The sequence below is a fragment of the Delphinapterus leucas genome, chromosome 3 (assembly GCF_059928025.1).
Source record: "Delphinapterus leucas isolate spDelLeu-1000000601 "Yukka" chromosome 3, BTC_Dleu_Yukka2, whole genome shotgun sequence".
Lineage (NCBI taxonomy): Eukaryota > Metazoa > Chordata > Mammalia > Artiodactyla > Monodontidae > Delphinapterus > Delphinapterus leucas.
In genome coordinates this window covers 134,482,293-134,502,770 of record NC_143131.1, presented here as the reverse complement: position 1 = coordinate 134,502,770, position 20,478 = coordinate 134,482,293, and the positions used below count along the sequence as shown (strand labels likewise).

Below are 20,478 nucleotides of genomic sequence, written 5' to 3'. Positions count from 1 at the left end.
ATAAAAAGCAATAATTTAAAAAAATTACTTCTCTAAAAATATGGTTATCATGCTTTGTACACAACAGCACATTTACTAGATAATACTCATTCCAGAATCGCTGTCCAAACCAAACAAATAAATGGGGGTATATGGGCACATAAGACAGATGACACACAGTTTTGTTTTTTTTTGTTTTTTTGCGGTACGCGGGCCTCTCACTGCTGTGGCCTCTCCCGTTGCGGAGCACAGGCTCTGGACACGCAGGCTCAGCGGCCATGGCTCACGGGCCCAGCGGCTCCGCGGCATGTGGGATCTTCCCAGGCAGGAGCACGAACCTGTGTCCCCTGCATCGGCAAGCGGACTCTCAACCACTGCGCCACCAGGGAAGCCCGACACACAGTTTTAAAATAATTTTCAGATCCAGAATTGGTAACTTGGGCAGAAAAGCTGTAAATCAATCCTTATATGGATACATGAAAATTAAATGCAAACTAGAAAACGAGCATGTGTTTAAAATAAATCAGGTTCGATTTAATCAGGCACTACAATGAATGGAAATTGATTATATTCCTTTTGATTCCAAATTTCCACTTTATTGGGAAAACCTAGTAACCATTACAGCTTCTAGCTGAGGGACAAGAGGACAGACAGATGGCGACTGCCAAACAGGGAGGACTGGTAAAGAGGTAGAGGCAGGGGTGCCTGATGACTAAACAAGACAACTACTAATTGGGGAGCTGAGACTTTAGACATACTGTTTAGAAGAGATTTAGACTGGCAGATTCCAAAGATAATTGTTCACGAGCGTTTGTAACCTAGAACTTCTCTAAATGTTTAGTGCACCTTATCTGGCTCTAAAGAGTATATTTAAAATGCATTTTGAAACAAAATCAAATAAACAAAACAAAACAACTTCCACAGATGCCCCTTTGGGGATGCGTTGTTTTTAGGTGCGCATCCTTCCTTCGGTGCTGTCATATAAACCCCTCAGAAAGTGCAGTGGAATTCCCTCTCATCCTGACCAGAAGAGGGTGGGGGCTGGGATACGGGGGGGGGGGGGGGCAGCAACGAAATGCCCCTCTTCCTTTACTGAAGATACTCTTCTGAACACTTCCATTGTCCCTTAGGAGGAAGCAACGGAACATGGAAAACAGTTCCTGAAGATATCACTGCTTTTTGATAACAAGATCGTAACTGTGACACCTATGGAGATTACTCTCTGATATTATATAGCACCTACCTTGCTCATGAAACACTGAACTTTTACCAAGCTATGAAACAGGGTGAGTAAAAATCACTCATGGCACTTACACGTGTTAAAAGACTTTAAAATGCCTTCCCCAAATTCTTTTACTCAGTGCCCCTGTGAGGTAGGTGTCTGGTGGGAAAAAACTGAGGCACAGAGGGGTTAGTCTGCTCTCCTCTCAACATGATGAGCCAGAGTCCCAGCTCCTTGAACTTGATTCACCAGCTTCTCAGAAGGCTTATTTAAGTAACACGACAAATACAGCAGAGGAAGCTTTTCTTTTCAAACGTTTTAACTAGTTAGCTATTTATCATTCTCACCTTGAACCTAAGTTATCTAAAATAAAACCAAATAATGTATAAACTAACAAAACAAAAGGTCAACATTGCCTAACAGTCTGTGTCAAGATATAGCCTATTTTGCACTGGTGATTGGAAAACCATATGGTTCAAGTAGAAGTAGTAGCAGGTGGTCTAGTGTTCCTGTTACTCAAGCCAGGCTGAGTAAAGTGTCCCTTACAGACACCACCGCTGTACTTTGTGAGAACCTCTTTGGCCTGAAACAAGGGAATAAAACTCCACCCCTGTTTCATGGAAACCATCCTAAAAGATACTCTAGACAGGGGCCAGCCCTGCCTGGAAAGAGTACTCTCGGCCACATGATGAGTGTGCATTATTGAGTCCACGCAGAACTCTTTGAAGCCAGACATGAAGGTCACAGTCTCCTGACATAAAGCTCACAGGACAGGTCACACTATATACAGAGGGGCAATATGCAGGGTACATGCACTAGCACCATGCCACAGAAGTGAAAGAGAAGGACAAGAGCATCTTATAGTCCCATCTGGTACACCATCTGCAGAAGCTATCTCTGGCAAGAGGAAGACCAACAACGAGGTCCCATATTTCTTTCCATAAAGTGGAGAGGTATAAAAACACAGCATTCATTGCTAGATGCTTTGAGAGTACCACCTACCCAAATTTCACTCTTACATAAATTGGTGGGCTTCTTATATCTTATAGATATTAAAAGATAACAAATTACATTTCTTGATCAAGAGAGAATGGTGTAGAGCAAAATTCAAAGGTCAGTTACAAGATGTGGGTTCAGGGCTCAGGGTGATTTATACTGCTACTCTTAGAAACAAATTTATGAGTACTCAGGGCACTAGCTTTTAGAAATGAGATCATTCTTTTTGAGGTGTTTTTTTCCTTCACTGTGCTATAGTGTCTGTGGAGTGAATTCAATTCATACCATGCTCCCTAATTCAAATCTAGTATTTGGTTTGAGTGTCTGAAGTAGACCACGATACCAAATAAGATGCATGTACCTCTGTACAGCTTTTGCCTTGATATTAATGCACACACCCACCCACCCTCTCAAGGCCTGTTTCCCCTTCAGGGACCTCATCTCCCAGAAGGCCCGAGCCTGGCTCTATGCTCTGCACATGGCAGACCAGAGGGAATCATTCCAACTCATAGCTTCACTGGGATACTAGGATATAGCATAGCAGCGATTCATGCATTTTATTTCTAAAAACCAAAGCTCAAGTGAGGCCGAGCTGGTCACTGTGCAAGATGAACCAGCAGGACATTCTCACCTCGAATGAAAATCTGATTTATGTGTCGAGTGAATACCTGCTGGTAATCCACTTTGGGCTTTCGCTTTTTCTTACGGGGCTGGCCCCTGGAAAGGGTGGTGGCCCTGGAAAAGGTACCTCCCGCACTCGACCCCTCTGTCTGTGTAGTCCTCACTGACAGCTCTGACCTGGACTCCTCCCTTGCCGATGCCTGCAGGGAAGAAGGGACGGAGCGGGAACGCTTGCGTGAACCCCGGTCAGTGTCTCCTCGTCCCCACACTGAAGCCACCTTCCAGGTGGATGTCTGGGAGTATCTGGACAGAGTGGAGTCTTCAACTGCAGACTTGGAATCTGTTTCCTTCTTGGAGGAATCCTGCAGTTTTAGTCGATCAAAGAGCTATAAGGAAAGCAATGACAAGTATTAGCCTTCCCTTTAGCTTACAATATCCCTCTTTCAATATGTAGAAGAAAGACTAGATTCCTTTATTATGCTCTGTGGACTGCTTGCTTTGCAATTTTTAAAAAGTTAGTGGGCTTCCCTGGTGGCACAGTGGTTGACAGTCCGCCTGCCAATGCAGGGGACACGGTTTCATGCCCCAGTCCGGGAAGATCCCACATGCCGCGGAGCGGCTGGGCCCGTGAGCCATGGCCGCTGAGCCTGCGCGTCTGGAGCCTGTGCTCCACAACGGGAGAGGCCACAGCAGTGAGAGGCCCATGTACCGCAAAAAAAAAAAAAAAAGTTAGTAACGAATTTTCTATTTCTAGCCGTAACTCAGATAAATCAATAAATATGTCAAGAGAAAAGGCACCCACTTTTTCTATGGTATAAAACTGAAAGACTTTTAAACCTTATAAGAGGTAACTTGTTGTTCAAACAATATGCAAGTAAGAAGCACAGACTCATTTTTGATTCGCTGGATGCATGGGAAGAGACTAATGAAGACCGTGGTCCAGGCACACCTGGTTGATAGCAATAGAGCTTTTCCACTTGGAAACCCTGGTCCCTGGGCTCAGTGATCTTAATTCCTAAGCTTGAAAGCATGCTGGGTACTCAGAAAGTCAGGGGAAACTGCCTACCCTAGTGAGAGTCAATGAAGAATCCCGTTCATATGCTTTGCCTAGAACAGGTTTTCGGTAGGTCTCATCCACATCAGTAAGTGCCTAGAGAAAAACAGACCAAAGTGGGGAAAATAAGGTAGCATTCAAATATTATTTTTATAGCTTTCTGGAAAAAATTTAAAAGGCAGAATAACATCTAATTATAGCAGAACTAACCTTAACAGGTGACTCAGCTCTTGGGCAGAAACAAATGGTAATACGTGGCACCCTCTGAATAGGAATTCCAAGCGGCTATGACCATGTAAGATGGGTTTCCCCTATGGTAAGGTGCCTTTACCAACGCAGGGTAGAGGTTCATAAATTTCAGGGAGCATGAATATCTAGGAAGTTTATTAAAATACAAATCTAAGGCTATCCTCCTAGAGATTCTTCATCCTGGGATGAAGCCCAGGAACTTTCTACTTGAACCAAAAACCCCATGATTCTGATGCAGGACAGCCTCAGACCACACGTTAAGAAACACTACTGCTGCTTTTCCCTTTTTAGTCTGTATGTCTTATGACAGCAATTAATAGAGATTAACCAGGGTAACACATAGAATTGCTGGTGAATTCTTGTTGTGGAGAGATCAACCTCACAGGAGAGCTATTAGGATCAAATCAGATCAGGTATGAGAAATTACTTTGAAAAGTGTGAATCACCCTACAAATACAAGCTGACAGTATTATGATTACCACCACTGTTATCAAATATATTCTTTTAAATCTTTTCCTTCAAAGGTAAAATTATAATAAAATATTTTCCCTACACTTTAGAGATGAGAAAACTGAGGCTCAGAGAAATTACTTGGCCTAGAGTCACACAGCTACCAAATGGTGAAGCTAGGATTCAAATCCAGGTTTTCTGATTCCATACAGCTTAAAACATGGTCTCCGAAGCCAGAAAGGATAAAGTCATGGTCCTTTCACTTACTAACAGTGTGATCTGGGACCAATCTTCCAAAATCGCTAGCCTCAATTTCTTCATTTGTGAAATAAAACAGTGATAGACCCACAACTCATTCATTGAGATATTATATATAAAGCCCTTAGTACAGTATCTGGCACATAGCAAGGGCTTAATAAGTATTAGCAACTATTATTATTATCAAAGTTATTTTAACTGCCTCATATCATAGTTGTGCTATAATATATCCCTTCTCTCCTACAAATGTTTAGTAAATAGACAGTAAGCCTCTAGAAGACTGAGGGCACGTGGTACACTCCTTCACAAGGAAACACTATGCAAAGTGTCTGGCTTATTAATATGTCTGCTTCCTCTCTATCCACATCTGTCTTTCCGAAAGCTGTAGAGTAAAAGTTCCTTTCTGAAATTTCTGTACCTAGCACTGTGCCCAGCCAAAGTGGGAAGTCAGCAAATATTTTTAAATGAATGAAAAACAGTTGGTAGGAAATCAACATAAAATTACTAAAAGATGAAATAAGTAATTATTCCTTAAGGCTAGATTTCTCAACCCTGGCACTAATAACATTTTAGACCAGATAATTCTTTGTTGTTGGGCAGGGCGGTGGGGGGGGGGTGGTTGTTTTATGTACTGTTGCATGTGCAGCAGCAGCAGCCCTGGCCTCTACCCCACTAGATGCCAGTAGTACCCCAACCCACAGTCGTGACAATCAAAACAAATGACATTGCCAAATGTCCCTGGGAAGGAGGAATGGGCAAAATCACTCCAGGTGAAAGCCTCTGCCTTTGGGAAAAGCAATAAAAAGAACTTTTTTGTTATTGCCCAAGAGAGTGCAAAGGTTCTACCTCCTCTGGGAAGTTATTCTGGAGGTTTTGCTGAATAAGGTCCTTGAGATATATGAAAAATTTAATCCCTAGAAGGTTCTCCAGCCCCTTGAGAAAGGTTTAATTACCATATTCCAGAACTTGTCAAATGCAACAAGGAAGCCCGTACAGACGCCCCGAAGTCCCTTGAAAGTGCGGATGTGAACATTCACCTTCACCCCCTCCCGGATACAACGATGGAGTTCACCCAGAGGGCTGCCTTCGTGCACTGAAACAAGAAGAACAGTCAGCACAGCATGAACACCTGCTCTCATTCCCAGAATTAACAACCAGGACCACCCAACCATCTCCAGCAACACAAAGCAACACGGTGTAGTGTCAGCCACGCCACAGGAGCAGGAAGGCCCAGTGGGCAAAATGGCTAGCGTAGGCAATGCACACTGAATCGAAACAAGATTCCCTGGAACGTGGATAAACGAGCTGTATGGCTACCATCCAAATGTTTCACTACCTCTCTACCCTATTTCTATGATGTCACTGATTCTAAGAGGCACCATCATTTTAAAACTTTTTTGGGAAAAAAAGAAATACTACATTAAATGTGTGCATCAGCAGCTAGATTCTTCTCAGTTCTATGCCCTGTTAAGACAACCTTTTTCAGGATAAAGCTCATGAACCACATATCCAGCTTGAGCCTTCCAAAGAACAAAAACCCTCGTCATAGGTTTAAAGGAAATGAACCATGTAACTCACTTGCCCTGAAACACATGCAATCGTCTAAAAAATAATGGCCTTTCGGCCTCTCAAGTCTGAGCTACTTCATGCACGAGCTCTCTGGGGCCACTAGTGTTTCAGTGTATATCATCTTTACACTAGGAGGAAGAGGCCTGGTTGTATTCCAAGCCTTGCTGGTATAAAGGCACCTGCTGAGCATCTGACTCTTATGACATTGCTGATAAGCATCATACAAAAAGAGCAGTATGACAACTCATGGGAGGAATGCTGGGATTATAAACTGCAGCTTTTACTATGATGGGCTCTTATTTTCAGAGCTTGGGAGCAAGGCTGAATTTTATTTTTATTATTTCATGTTAACTTAGCCTTCAAAATATGCTGGCTATACTACATAAAATCTCCCTAAAAAAAACTGCGTGAGCACACGCGTGCACACACACACTCTCTCTCTCTCACAGTCACATTCACACTCACACATACACAGTCTCATTCTTCCCCCCAAGTTTGCAAGGCACAGTTCTTTGGAAGTTATTGTCATTGACAGTAAACAAACAAAAAATCTCTGTTTTGTTTCTAGTGGCATAAAAGAGAACAAAAGTCTTGCACTTCAACTTGGATAACTAAGGTGGTTACTCTTAACCTCCTTACCCCTCACTCATGGATTGGCTTATAAATGATGGCAGTGATAAATTAACACAAGAAGATATGCTTGGATTAAGTGACTTAGCACCCTCAGATTGAGGGTTCAGCAAGAAGGCATAGTTGGAGGCAGAGTGACAGAAACAGTGGCCTTGGAAAGGAACATGAGAACCTTGGTCTGATCCTCATCACCTATCCCTCCTCTAGCCATGTTTTAAAATTCTTTGAACCTTTGACGTATAAAGACGTATGTACATATATCTGGATATGTGTTATAGACAGTGTCAAATCAAGCACTGTAAACAACTTTTAGGTCATTATACCTAGTTGTGTGAACTTGGCGAACAACTTTTTCTCTATAAGCCCAAATTTCCTCATTCATAAAATGAGGTTAGACTAGTTAACTTCTAGAGTCATGTAAGGAATAAGCCATTATAGTTCAATTTCTTAGAAACTGATCACAATGCCTGGATTATTCCGTTTACCTATACACATTCACTCCCCTTTCTCACCATACACGTGTATGTTCCACAAAGGGTGGAAAGACCACTCTTTTTCTAACTTGAAAGAAAATAGGGGCACCACTTCTCCCCATGCACCCCTAAATCAGAGAGGAAGAACAGGCATGTATCTTAACAACTGTCTCTTATTCTAATTAAATGGCAAACTCAGGTTTTCCACCCTCACATGTGTACTTTCCTTTTGATTTTTTTTCTTCCAAAGATTTAATAAGGTGTAATTCCAGGGAGTATTTCTCTCCTTATGTGATCAAAAATACAACACTAGCACCACCTATCAGAGCAAAACGCCAAGACAAAAATGAACTTCACATTCTGAATCAGAAGGCACAGTCTGAATCTCTTCGCAGCAGTGTCTGTGACAAACTCCAAATGGATATGAGCCAGGCTTCTAGATATATATATAGATAGATACACACACACACATATATATACACATACACATATGCCTTATCTTTGAAAAAGTTATTCTTCCAATTCCCGCTCTCCATTGCCATTACTCTTGGGCCACACACTTCCAAATCCAGGTCATTTTTAACCCCACTCTTATTTTTCCCTGCTTGTAGCCAATACTAAGTCCAAACAATAGATTCTCAATAATTAAGACCTGCCCTTTCTTTTCTCTTTCCACAACTAACAATACAGTCCAGGGCCCATCAGATAACTGGTTCACTTCAAGAGTCTCCCAGCTCCCCTCCTTCACATCAGCAACAGCATCATCATCACTGTCACCAACATTATCACCAATTACTGAGCCCTCAGTATGGGCCAGGCCCTATGGTAAGTTTAACTTTATACACATTATTTAAGCCTCACAACTCAAACAGGTTTAACTAATTTGCTCAAAGTTACTTACCTAGTAAACAGCTGAGCCAACAGTCAATACTGGCAGGTTATATGCATTCTGACCTGGGGCTTTTAATTATGACAGTCTGAAACTAATAATAACCACAACAACAATCTACAACAATAAAAACAGTGACATTTAACACTCACTGAGTATTTCCCTACATGCTAGGCCACATTACAATTGTAAACCTTTAAATGTGTTAACTAATTTAAACTTCACAACTAGATTCTATTATTGTCCTCACTTCACTTATGAGGAAACTGAGGCCCCAAAGAGTTTAAGTAACTTGCTTAAAGCAAAACAGTTGGAAAGTGGAGGAGCAAGTATTCAAACCTAAGCAGTCAAGCCCCTGAGCCTGTGCTCTACTCTACCTCCCCAAACACATTTTACTACTAGAAACTCAGCAATTAGAAACATTTGCCCTACAAAGCCTTTTGCTTAAGAACATACACCATGGTTCCCACTCTCTCTCATAACAAAGTCAAAGAAAAACTCTTTGGTCTTCAAAACATCCTGGCTACCAATCCCTTTCTGGACCCAAATTCAGTTCTCATTGATCTGGACACAAACCACATAAGCAGCACCTTCCATCCACCAAAAAAAAAAAAAAGCAAGGAAGGAAACATTAGAATGTATTCTTCCTCTCCTGAGACTAGCATAATGGTTAAGCATATAGCCCCTGGACTGGGACAACCCAGGATGAGCGGCAAACTGACTAGTTTCGTGATGCTGGGCAAGAAGTTGAACTCAGTGAGTGTCAGTTTCCTCATGTATAAAAGTGTATCCAAGGGTAAAATGAGATGCAATGCATCTAAAGGGCTTAACACTGTGTATAGCACATACTGGCTCAATAATAGCAGCTATAATTAACAACAATAAAGTTACCACCTGACTTACAAAGGGGCATGAGGAAACTTTCTGGTGCGGATTTGCTCTGTATCTTGATTGTGGTGGTGATTTCACGACCATACACTTGTCAAAACTCACTTTAAAAGAGTGAATTTTGCTATGTGTAAATTATACCTCAATAGTCTGATTTTAAAATTATTGCTGTTATCTTCATCCATGCCCTTCCTTAACTTCAAGGCCTAAAGCTGACCTCATACATGAACTATTTCTTGATAAAATCTAATCCTCACCCATGCTTCTGTACTTTTTTTGCTTTCTGAAGGTCATCAACTCTTTGTGCTATCTACTCATCTTTACCATGTACACCCAAGTGTTTCCAGTGGTGGGATTAAAATTTTCAGTGCCGAGGGCACATTCTGAGGCTTTGATTCCAGGCATATATTTATCATGGGAACTCCCCACTTTCATACCAATAATATAGCAAAGTGCTCCACAGGTAAAGGCAAAACCACCCACCACATAGAAATATTTCTTTCCTCTTGAAAATCTTGGAAGCAAAGCAATGATTGGCAAAATGGAAATAAATGCTACAATCTGAGACTTGGAGTGCATTTCAAAGATCTGATAGTGGCAAAAAGTATGGGAAAAATAAGGTCCCCCAAACTGCTCTTAATTTAGGAACATGCATAATCTATCTTTGTGCCACTACTGAGCAAGCAAACTGGAATAAACCCTAGCTCAGGCAGGGATTCTCCGGCACAGTAAATCATCCGACAAAGGCACCCCTAACAGCACTCAGCTTTTCAGGATGTTTCTCTCTTAACAAACACATTTCTAGAAATGAAACAAAATATTCCTTTGCTTAGCACAACCCTCCATTCCAAAGGCAGTGATTTAATAATGCCAAGATTTAGCTATCAGGATACAAATGCTCTGAATGGCTAAGTAGGTCATTGTGTCCATGGGGCAGATGTCGGAACTGCTTGCCAGATGACAAAGATATAACCCTGGGCTGTTTTTATTCCATTTATACAAGACCTAACACACATTAGCAACTTCTGCTTTTTACAGCTTTACTCTAAGGATCTGTTAGGAGGCCGCAAGAAATTCCCTTGTGCCATTTACACCTTCAGAACATGAAATAACCTGTGCATATGGTAGTATGAGCCTGACAGACACAGTCCTGCACTCAGCCTGGCAGAGTGGCCGTAAAATAGCGTCTGTGCTTCACTGGCATTTTGTGCCTGCTGCATTCCAGGACTCGTGATTTGCTAATGTGAACATAGGTATATCAACACCCTGCAGCCCTTCTCCTGCTTACAGCACTGAGAACGAGCTGTCACCTAATGTGCAGGGGTTGTGGGATCATGTCTCCTGTGCTACCTGAACAGATTTCCTCACACTGCATCCCAACATCCCCAAATCTCAATGACCAAGCACTCTCCCACCCCTAATATTGGCTATGCCCTCCCTCCCCGCACCGTGCGTGGTCCCAAGACCTCAACACCTCTGCAAACCCTACCTGTGAGGTCCCGTTTCCAGGCCCACCACCTCTCCGGACCCCCCATCACTCCTGCAGATCCTTTCTGCAGGCTCCTCATCACCTCTGTAGGCAGTTCCGTGGACCCCATCACCTTTACTCACGTTATCCAAGCAGACACTCCCCACGGCTATTTATTACCTCCACAGCCTTACCACTCTTCCCCCGCAGCTCAGACAGACCCTTCTTCACTCCTCAAGCTGACCCTCCCCACAGTCGCTGATTATCTCTTCAACCTTCACCAAGACCCTCCCCCGATACACGCAGACCCGCACCAAGCCGCTATCACCCCGCAAACGCCTCCAGGGCCGCCGCCTTCTCGACAGCTGGCCCGGCCCCAGCCCCGCCCGCCGGACTCACAGGGCATTCTCGTGAGCACGTTGCGCGGCGCCTTCCTGCTCCGACCCGGACCCCGCCGCCGCGCCCCGGCGGCCCCGTCCCCTTCCTCCTTGGCCACCATAAGGCGGCGGAGGCGCTGGATGCGCTCGGGGTCCGGGGTGGGGATGTCCGGGCGGCGGCGGGTCCTGCCCAAGGGCCCGGCGGCGGCGGTGGCGGGGTCCCCAGAGCCCGCGGCCGCGCCCCGCGCCCGTCCGCGCCCGCCGCCCCGGCACCCGGTCCTGAGGAAGCTCTCGTACTCGGCCAGGTTGTTGAAGCAGGGCGCGTTGGGGTAGGGGATGGGAGGCAGGCGAGGCGCGTACAGGGCCAGCAGTGGGTCGAAGCTGTCAGAGCTGACATCCAGCCGCGGGCTGGGCGGGCGCGCAGGGCTGCCGGCACGAGCCGACCTCGCCCCCCTCTCCCGCTCCTCCATGTTTGAAAGGCCCGCAAGCTGAGGCCGATGGGAAGGAGAGGGGGCCGCCAGAGGGCGGCACTGCGCAGCCGCGACGCGGGTCTCACTGCGCCGGCCTGGCCGCCAGGGGGCAGCATCTGCCCGCGCTCTGCGTCTCCGGGGGTGTGGCGAGCGGCTGCGACCCGCCCGGTCCTCGCAGCGCATCCGCGTTCGGGGAAGAGGTTAATTTGCTCTAACGCAGTGTTTCCCCCATCTATATCATTATCACTTTGGGTGTTTCCTAGTGGTGCGGATTCCCTGGGGGTGGAGCCCGGGCCCGGCATCTTAACAAGCTCCCCAGGTGTTTCTCTGCTCTCTGGAACTGCGCTCTACTCCTAGCTTGCGCTGGCGGGAAGCAGTGGGAAAGAGGGCAAGGAATGCCCTAGTTTGCTCTCATGCCGAGTACCACTGGGGTTTAGCCTAGGTGGGCTCCAACTATTTAGCTTCTCTGGCTCTTTACATTCTCATCTGAGATGTAGAAATGGTTGCCTACCTCACAGAATTGTCCAAAGAATGAAGAGATACTGCATATACAGCGCATAATAAATGCTCTGTGAATGTTAACTAATATTGGTTAAGTGTACAATGAAACTGAAGGATGATGGGTGGACCCTGGTACTGCATTTCCTACACCCTCTGCAAAAAGAAATTTACGCATACACCAGAAAAGACGCTAGTATTAAGGCAAATTCACTATCACTGATCTTGTAAGCATTGCTTAGCACCTGGAGGAAATGAAGATGCCGCGATTGGAGGACAAGATAACAAGATTTTCAAAACCTGGTTGTACTTTGGAGCCTCTGTTCAGCGGAATATTTTTTGTTTTTTGATATTAAAATAATAGTCTACTCTACACCAAAGGCTCAGATATTACCCCCTCATCCAGCAGAGCCAAGGTGTTTCCAGTCACCTACAGGCCACACAAATCACTTTCCTGTCACCACTCTCCCAAACTGCTATCAACTGGTATTAATTCTATACTAGTTGCTTTTGTGCATATTTTAAAGTTTCCTTAAGACCTGGAAAGGAAGCCGCAGAGAATACTATTCTCTTAGAGAGCAGGATGAAAATATACAGCTGTGAAGTATACTTTAGAATACATGATGCAAAATAAAAAAGATAACATAAAACTACCAACAATGCTTCTGATAGCACTACATAACTCAATAGGTAAACCCGGGTCATTCCTTTGCTCAAAACCCCTGCCCCAACACAAACGTCAAACCTGCAAACTGCTGGCAATTCAACGAGCAAGTGCACATCCCCGTCTTGTAACAAAATCAAGTGATAGCCTTTGTGGTATCACATAGCACCCACAGAAAACACAAAACTTCCGTGGGTAGTTGTCTTAAAAATTTGTACTAATACCTTATATTTGTTTTGATATAAAATGCTATAATTTACTGACAAGTAAGTTAAATTTGCCAATCAAGAGCTACATTCTTATTGCCTTACTTGGCCTATCACAGTGTACTAGCCTAGGTATATCATATTTGGGCCTTGTTACACAAAGTGTGGTACATCGACCATTATCCACCAAAAGCCTTTGAACCCCAAAATCTTCATGGGGAAAGCTTAGAACTGGCATTTTAAATGAGTATTTCAAGTAAACTTGTTGCATTCAGAAGTCTGTGAACCACCACTGTGATGAAGGGATGTGAGCCTGGCTTATGTAAAGACACACACACATGAAAGTTGGACTCATACTGCGTTTCTATGAAAAAAAACAAATGAAAAATTAGGCCAAGGGAGTTGAAAGCTTTATTTTTTTCTCTCAAAGAAATCTTATCAATTACCAAACATGAGCCATGTCTCCTATTCCCACGAAGCGAAGAGAACAGGAAGGGAAAAAAAGGCATTGACAGATGGGGTGTCAATTGGTGAGGGATGAGACCAGCCGTTGCCCTTTCAAAAATACATTTTCTTCTTGGCTGTAAATTCTACAATGCAAGACCAGGCACTGGGATGTGGGCTATCTCTTAGTTAATTCTTTATAGAGCCAAATTAATCTTCTTCCTCTACAACATGAAGTGAGGACAAGAGGAGACATGAGTTCTCGACCACCTACCCCCACTACCTCCCCCCTTCAGAGGCCAACGGCTTGGCGACACGCAGTTCCTGCTGCTCCTCGCCCAATTCCACTGGCCCGTCGGCAGGCAGAACTATTAGGACTCCTCTGCCACCTGCTACCTGTGACCCCAAGATGAGGGTTGGTCCCTCTGTTCTCCAACTCAAATGTCACTGTTCCGATTATCCAGAGGCTACCTGAGAATCTTTTTCAGGAAGTCCACAGGAAGGTGACTTTCAAAACTGAAGTGTCTAGAGGACAGAGAGTAAATGTTTCTTCCTCCTCGTTCATTCATTCTCGCTGTTTTCTTTCTCCCACATAAACAGGTAATTCTCTTTCTTCTTAGAAAGAGGTTAAGTGGCCTTGTAATCATTGCCCCTGGCAAGATGATCATGATGATCAGGCTGCCAACTCCACAAAATCAATCTAGGGAATGTTTACACAAGGACATCCAAACTACAACTCATTTGTTCAGCTCAAGTTGCCAATCTGGAGATTGGCACAAAGCCCTGAGTTTGCCCTGGAATTCCTGAATTCAGAGGCATCAGGCAGGCATCAACCCATATTAACTCCAGGTCTGCCAAAGATGAATGCAAGTAGATAGGTGGGCAAGGTGACCAAGGTCACTGGATTCTGTGGTTAAGAATAAGTGGGTGAGAGTAAAGTTTGGGCTCATCTTCTATCATAGGTGAAAAGAGCTTGACAAGTTTTTATAAGGCTTACGCCACAATCTAAAAATGATTCATTTTGCAAGGCATAAAATAGTTCTTGCTTTATAAAAATAGTACCATGATTTTTAAAAAACTGTACTTCTACCAAAGGAACCATGTTTCAACACCAAAAAATAGGTGTTCCACTTAAAGCAGAACAAGATACACCACCCACATTCATCCCTTCTTTCTCTGTTCCCCTCCCAACCAGTCATGTCACTCCCAGGACACTGTTCTGCATGGCACAGATGCTAGGGCCACCTAAGGCCAGGAGACTTGGGGGACCCTGCATGGTCAAGCACACCAGTAATGAAAAGCAAAGGGTCAGCTGTCTTCATGTAGGATTTCTGGATGTTCCTTCCAGAAAGCATCCCCAATGACATCGCAGTGTAAGGGCACCGCCTTAGTCCTGGTCCGGGTCACCACCATCTTTCTTCCTTCCATTTCTGCTGGCAGCCTAACTTCTTTTGTCGTGACTTCATCCACCTATAGGTAAAGTTAAAATATTGACACATTAACTAGAGAGTCGGTTTGGGAGAGAAGAGGGAGAAGTGGGGGAAGTTTACTTTTTTACTTTATATACTTCTGACAAATACGTATTTTCAGGCATATATATATATATATATATGAACATATATATACATATATATATATATCAGAGATATATGTATATCTCTCACCATACATGAATTTCTTTACAACTAAAATACTTTTTAAAAAAGTTATGTTGCTGTATTTTGAAAGGAGACCTTAGGAACAAAGAAGGGATTCTATGTTCCTTGTTAGCAATAACCATAAAATTAAAGACATTTCTGCTCTCCCACCTGCATTAAGAAGGATCCGAGTCTGTGCCAAACAAATGTTTTAAAAATACTAATAAAAGAGCTGAAGCTGCCACTGGGATACCTAATACCCCTTAATACTTGAAAACATTCATTTCAGAAAAAAATACTTTAGACAGAAGGAAATAAATTTAGAGACTTCATTATGCCCAGGAGCTGGAACAGAGCAAAAATATTGGTAGAATTAAGGATACAGGTGAATGCACAGACAGAATATTAAGTTAAGTATGAATGTCTAGGGAAGCCCTCAAACATTCTGCAAGGGACAGAACCCTCACATGCAACATCAGTTCCTTATATTACAGTTCTCATGGGATGGATGGACCATTTAATGGAATTATCCAGTGTGGGAGAAATTATTTTTTTAAATGTTCTCTGAATGCAAAAATTCTCATATCTGCACTTACCTGTTTAAAGGGGTTTGATCAGATTTGGGGAGAGCTTATGACATGGAAAAGTGTAATAATTCTAAAATTCTGTGATTCTACTTACAGAACGGGGGAGTCCAGATCACAATGTTCACTGACAAACTGACAAAACGAGCATCCATAATAATAATCTATAGCATCTCATTTTGGAAAGGGTCTAATTTGTGCTAGTGACTGGAGTCACATCAGCATACAGGCAGCAGGCAAGACAAAGCCTGGGATGGGCACAGGCTTTCCTTCTGACCTCCGTTTTTCCTCAGACATAACAGCATTACCTTCTGCCATATCAACACAGTTCCCTTCCTATACATCAGTGGCTCATTATTGTAGTTGATGTTGAATTCAGAAAATAAAATCTCATTCTTGTCTGCTGTAAGAGTTCCCTGAAGAAATAAAAACACACATAAAAAGCTTTGTAGGTCTTTTCTCTTCCCTAACCCCACCTATCCATTCCACTCTCTACCTAAACTTCCACAACATATCAAGAAGTGGAAGCATTTCATCAAACGTCATATAGGTGTTAATGAATTTTCATCTTAAAAGCAGTTCAAATCTTATTTAAATATCAAAATTCATAAAATTCTCTTTTGTAGCAAATAACTGCCTTTACAAGTCACTACTGTGATGGGGTGAGAGGAACTAATAGTAAGAGTACCGATTCTGTACTAGATAGCTTTTGTATTATTTGACCCTCATAACCATCTCCATTTTAGAGATGAGAGCTCTGAAGCTTAGAAAGATTATATAAATTTTCCGAGGCCAAAAGTGCTCTTATTCGTATAAGAATCAAAATCTGATCTCAATACTTCCAAACTCTGGCTAGATCTACCAGTCTTCCTATTACTGCTACATATGCAACTTTATCATGATTGTTAATAATGACAACCATTTACTGCGTCATTTTAACGTCCCAGGCATTGTATTAGGAGCTAATACAACACATCATCTCATTTCACGGTTAGTTTTCCTACAAGTAGCATGGTCATCTAATGATACAAGCCAGTATTTATTAAGTACTTACAGTGTGCCCTGTACTAGCCTTTATGTGTTTTACATGCATCACGCCATTTAATTCTCACCAGAAACCTATGAGGTAGGAACTACTATCTTCTACATTTTACCTATTAAAAACTAAGGCAGAGATGATAAAATTAAACAAAGGCCTCTGAGTACAATTATTTGACCCCCAGAGCCTAAACTCTTAATGATACACAGGAGTCCTAACCCCAAGAAACTCCAGGTCCCCAGCAGGGATTGACAATCATGAAGCAGCCAGGTGGGGCTGACAAAAAAAGAAGAGCATGTGCCCTTTATAGGCGGCAGCCTATACACAGCTCCAGCTAAGCACTACCATGTGGGAGTGCAGAGCCATTAATTCCATTTTCCAGCTGAGGACACTGAGGCTCAGGGAGTAGTAACAACTGATCCACAGTCACAAAGCAAGCAAGCAGCAGACCTGCTACTAGTATGATCTTTCTATCTTTTCAAAACAAAACCATAAAAATTTAAGAGCTTAAAAAGAAGGCCAAATGTCATGAGAGAGCGTAAACTGTCCCCCCTTAAGTATTAATGCAGTAAGATCTTTATACCTGTAATCTCTCTTGGGCTTGGATTGGTGTTAATCCAGACTGCTGTACAAGTGCCCAGAAAACTGTATTATAAAGATTATTGATGTGACCTGTAAAGAAAACATAGTTGGCATTGTGTATGCACATAGAATCTTTATTCAATATTCACCCTTCAAAGAGTACTGGAACCCCACCTCTCTCCCGCAGAGACATATAATTACTTGCGCAAAGCCATACACAGGGAACACAGGGGGAAGTGGTCAAGCAGAAAAAACTTATTTCCTAACAGTTTTATCCTGTCATTTCAGTTGTGCTTTACACAAATCTGTTAACTTGTGCATTAAGCTAAGGAATACTTTCCAAGTTATTTGGTTTACATTATTCCCACCTCTCTTCCAGTTCTCCTGGCAAAATCAAGACATACCAAATGAATAAGAGTCTAACAAACATTTCACCATAGTCATGTAAGGAAGGGTCACAACTTGAATACCCACTGAAGCCAGCACAAACATAGGCGTGTAAAGCAGAGTTCCCAGGGGAACAACAGGGAATGGTAGAGGCTGAGGCACACTGGCTCCTATGTGCATGAATGTGTGCCTGCGTGTGTGTGTTTATGTGTGTGTGTGTCTGTGTGTATAAAGGCAGTAGTCACTACGCAGGTTCTGACCAATACTAAGTGGGAATATAGACCTAGTATTGCCAGATCTGATTTTTCCAAAAAACAAAAAAAGTTGGAAATAGGTAGTATTTACATAAAACCTTCCAATTTTTCAAGTATTTTCAACTAATTTAAAAAACTTGAAATACTGCATTCCAAACAAAATACATGGGCCAAAAATGTATCAGATCATCACCTCTAATATAAGGAATCAGTAGTTTAACTACATCTGTTTATTTGGTTTCACTTACAATCTGCTTGCCGCCAGCTGAGATAGTCCTTTAAGGTCTGGTTGCTAGGATACACCACGACTCTTCCATCAAAGCCTGGGGGATACAGAAGGGGCTGGTCCTCAAAGTAATCCCGCCAGTAAAACACATAGCTGGAGGCGAACTGGGAGACCACGTGAGTCATAAACTTACTTGCAAAAGGCACAGTGGGTGGAGCAAGAAAAGAGAAAATACATGATATTAATTCAACACCATGACAGGGTCTGTGGGTGTAACAGAGAGATAACACAAACTGTCTAGCAAGCCAAGAGTGATGGGTCAAGAAAAACTATTTTAGTATTTCAGTTATATATTTAAAATGCAGCCTGTCTCTCCTTCTAGTCCTATAAGTAATTTACTAATGTCAAATGTTCTTCCATAGCATGTGACGTGAACTTATGGTTCAAGAGGTTTTTTTTCAAGTCTTGGAAGGAGGGGAACCACTGTTTTAAAAACATCCCAATTCACTACATGATCTGTTTCCTGTGAGAGTTTCAATATACTGCCAAATCAAATATCAGATCTGTCTAATTTGTACTGAGATCCTCCTTAACTAAAACTTTAGTTTCTCTTTCTAGTCTTAACGTTCAATGCCCGATCAGTCTAGAAGCTAAGGTGATGGCGAATACAGAGAAAAACTTAAAGAGGTATACAGAATGCTCAGGTATCAGATGGAAGTACAACAGTCTAACCTGTTATATACATACATTGTGCAGTTGCAACTACTACAGTCTGTAAGTTTGTGATTAAGATAAGCAGAAGCCAAATGCTGGTAGGAAGTATTCTGAAGGAGCTAGGCCACAAAACTACCTGGCTCTTCTTTTAAACCAATTACTTTTCCGCTTGAACACAAAGCTGTACTCATCACTCTGCCCATATGCAATCACAATATCCTCCAGTTCTTCCATCACGGTTTGGGCACATTTAGTCATTAGATGGAGAGCACGGCTGTCATTAGGTTTTGCAAAGTTGTGCTTCTCAGCAAACCTTCATAAGGGAAAAAGAAGAGGGAAAAGGGTATGGGTGGAAGAGGGCTTATCATTAATACCACAGATCAAAGAAGCTATTCAAAGAGTGCTGTGAGTGTGCTGTGAGTCCAGACATTCCAGTAGCCACAACCTGATCCATTTCGTTAAGAACTCTAGTTTTTCTTGCTCTAACCAACTGAGAAAAAGTAACATAAATACTAAGCCTCCATTCCCTTTTCAGTGAAATGGGGATAAAGTTACTTCATAGGATTCTCCTGAAGATGAGAGGGAGATAAATATAACTATGCCTGGCTCCTTGGAAGTGCTCAATAAATGTTAACTACAATAATCATTACTAAAAACACTTTTAAGACTTAAATTCCCATCTTCCTGCTACACTTTTCTTTTTTTCTGACTTTTTCCCTCCTGAATCCAGTCCATGTGTTCTGCTACTTATAATGAAACAACATACTCTACAGTGGTGCCCACAGCAAGGCCAGAAAGGACCGCAAAACAGTCAGCCCTCAAAGATACCTACCAAAATAGTTCGTCAATTTGTTGAAGAGCTGAAATAATGGGCCCGAGAGTGACTTTTTCCACCACAGTCTTGCTAACGGACACCCCAAGCCAGCTCCTCACTAGGGGAGCACCGTGTCTCATTTACCCCACCCAGCTCGCGTTCAAGCCGGTTGTAGCCAGCACGCAGAGTGATGCTCAGTGCCGCGCGCTCACTGGCTGCCGAGTTACCCCGGTAACCATGAGCTCGGGGCTGCGACAAATGCGTCGCATTCTCTGGAAGCACTGGCGAACCACGCAGCCCTGAGCCCAGCTCGCTCACCGATGGAAATTCCTGCCGTCCAGCCGCACCACCACCCAGCAGTGGGCAAGGCATGTGTCGTCAGCCTCGAAGTCCCGCACGTACTCGAACTTGCTCTTTGCCATTGCCGCTCCCAATTTCAAGCACCGTCTCAAAGTGACGGAAAAGGCAGCCAAGCAACCACTAACTTTCACGGCGCCAGCTGCCCACATTCCCCCACGGAAATGAAAACACCAGAGAACTCCGCCCCGGAAGTTCCTGTGTCTTCTCACGGTCGCTCTAGCCGTAGTGGAGGCCAACATCTCTCTCGCCTCTCCTTGTAGTTCTTAATGGACTTCCGGACCTGGAAGGAGGGTTCCATGCTTCCCTTAGCACTACTCGTGGCTGCTTGCCTGTCTCCTTCCGTCTTGCAACAAATCAATCTCACGAAATTTTAAAAAATTCATTTCTGGCCAAGTTTGAAGGTTTGTGATTTTTTTCTTTCCAAATAGTATTTGTTAATTTGTTGTAGAAAATGTGGGTTATATCGAAAAATATAG

General features: G+C 43.1%; 2 protein-coding genes across 6 annotated transcripts; both read right to left on the bottom strand.

Annotated features, from left to right (window-relative positions):
• Positions 1–2,740: 2,740 nt before the first annotated feature.
• Positions 2,741–11,970, bottom strand: LSM11 (LSM11, U7 small nuclear RNA associated). Of its 2 annotated transcripts, none has more exons than XM_089909621.1 (4): positions 11,421–11,970; positions 5,783–5,922; positions 3,885–3,968; positions 2,741–3,204 (listed from the first exon to the last, which is right to left on the bottom strand). In XM_089909621.1, exons 1-4 carry the CDS (start codon positions 11,893–11,895, stop codon positions 2,794–2,796), a joined length of 1,110 nt encoding a protein of 369 aa, XP_089765747.1. In that variant the 5' UTR covers positions 11,896–11,970; the 3' UTR covers positions 2,741–2,793. The 2 variants fall into 2 exon arrangements, with proteins under 2 accessions (XP_089765747.1, XP_089765746.1); XM_089909620.1 differs by having other exon boundaries at positions 11,146–11,863.
• Positions 11,971–13,355: 1,385 nt separating this feature from the next.
• On the bottom strand, positions 13,356–20,172 carry THG1L (tRNA-histidine guanylyltransferase 1 like). 4 transcript variants are annotated; one of them, XM_022590252.2, is made up of 6 exons: positions 19,961–20,172; positions 18,965–19,141; positions 18,137–18,306; positions 17,249–17,337; positions 15,935–16,042; positions 13,356–14,875 (listed from the first exon to the last, which is right to left on the bottom strand). In XM_022590252.2, the coding sequence occupies exons 1-6, from the start codon at positions 20,149–20,151 to the stop codon at positions 14,714–14,716; spliced, it is 897 nt and encodes a 298-aa protein (XP_022445960.2). In that variant the 5' UTR covers positions 20,152–20,172; the 3' UTR covers positions 13,356–14,713. The 4 variants fall into 4 exon arrangements, with proteins under 4 accessions (XP_022445960.2, XP_089765748.1, XP_022445962.1 ...); XM_089909622.1 differs by lacking the exon at positions 19,961–20,172 and adding an exon at positions 19,661–19,948; XM_022590254.2 differs by lacking the exon at positions 19,961–20,172 and having other exon boundaries at positions 18,137–18,211; positions 18,965–19,136.
• Between the last annotated feature and the right edge of the window lie 306 nt (positions 20,173–20,478).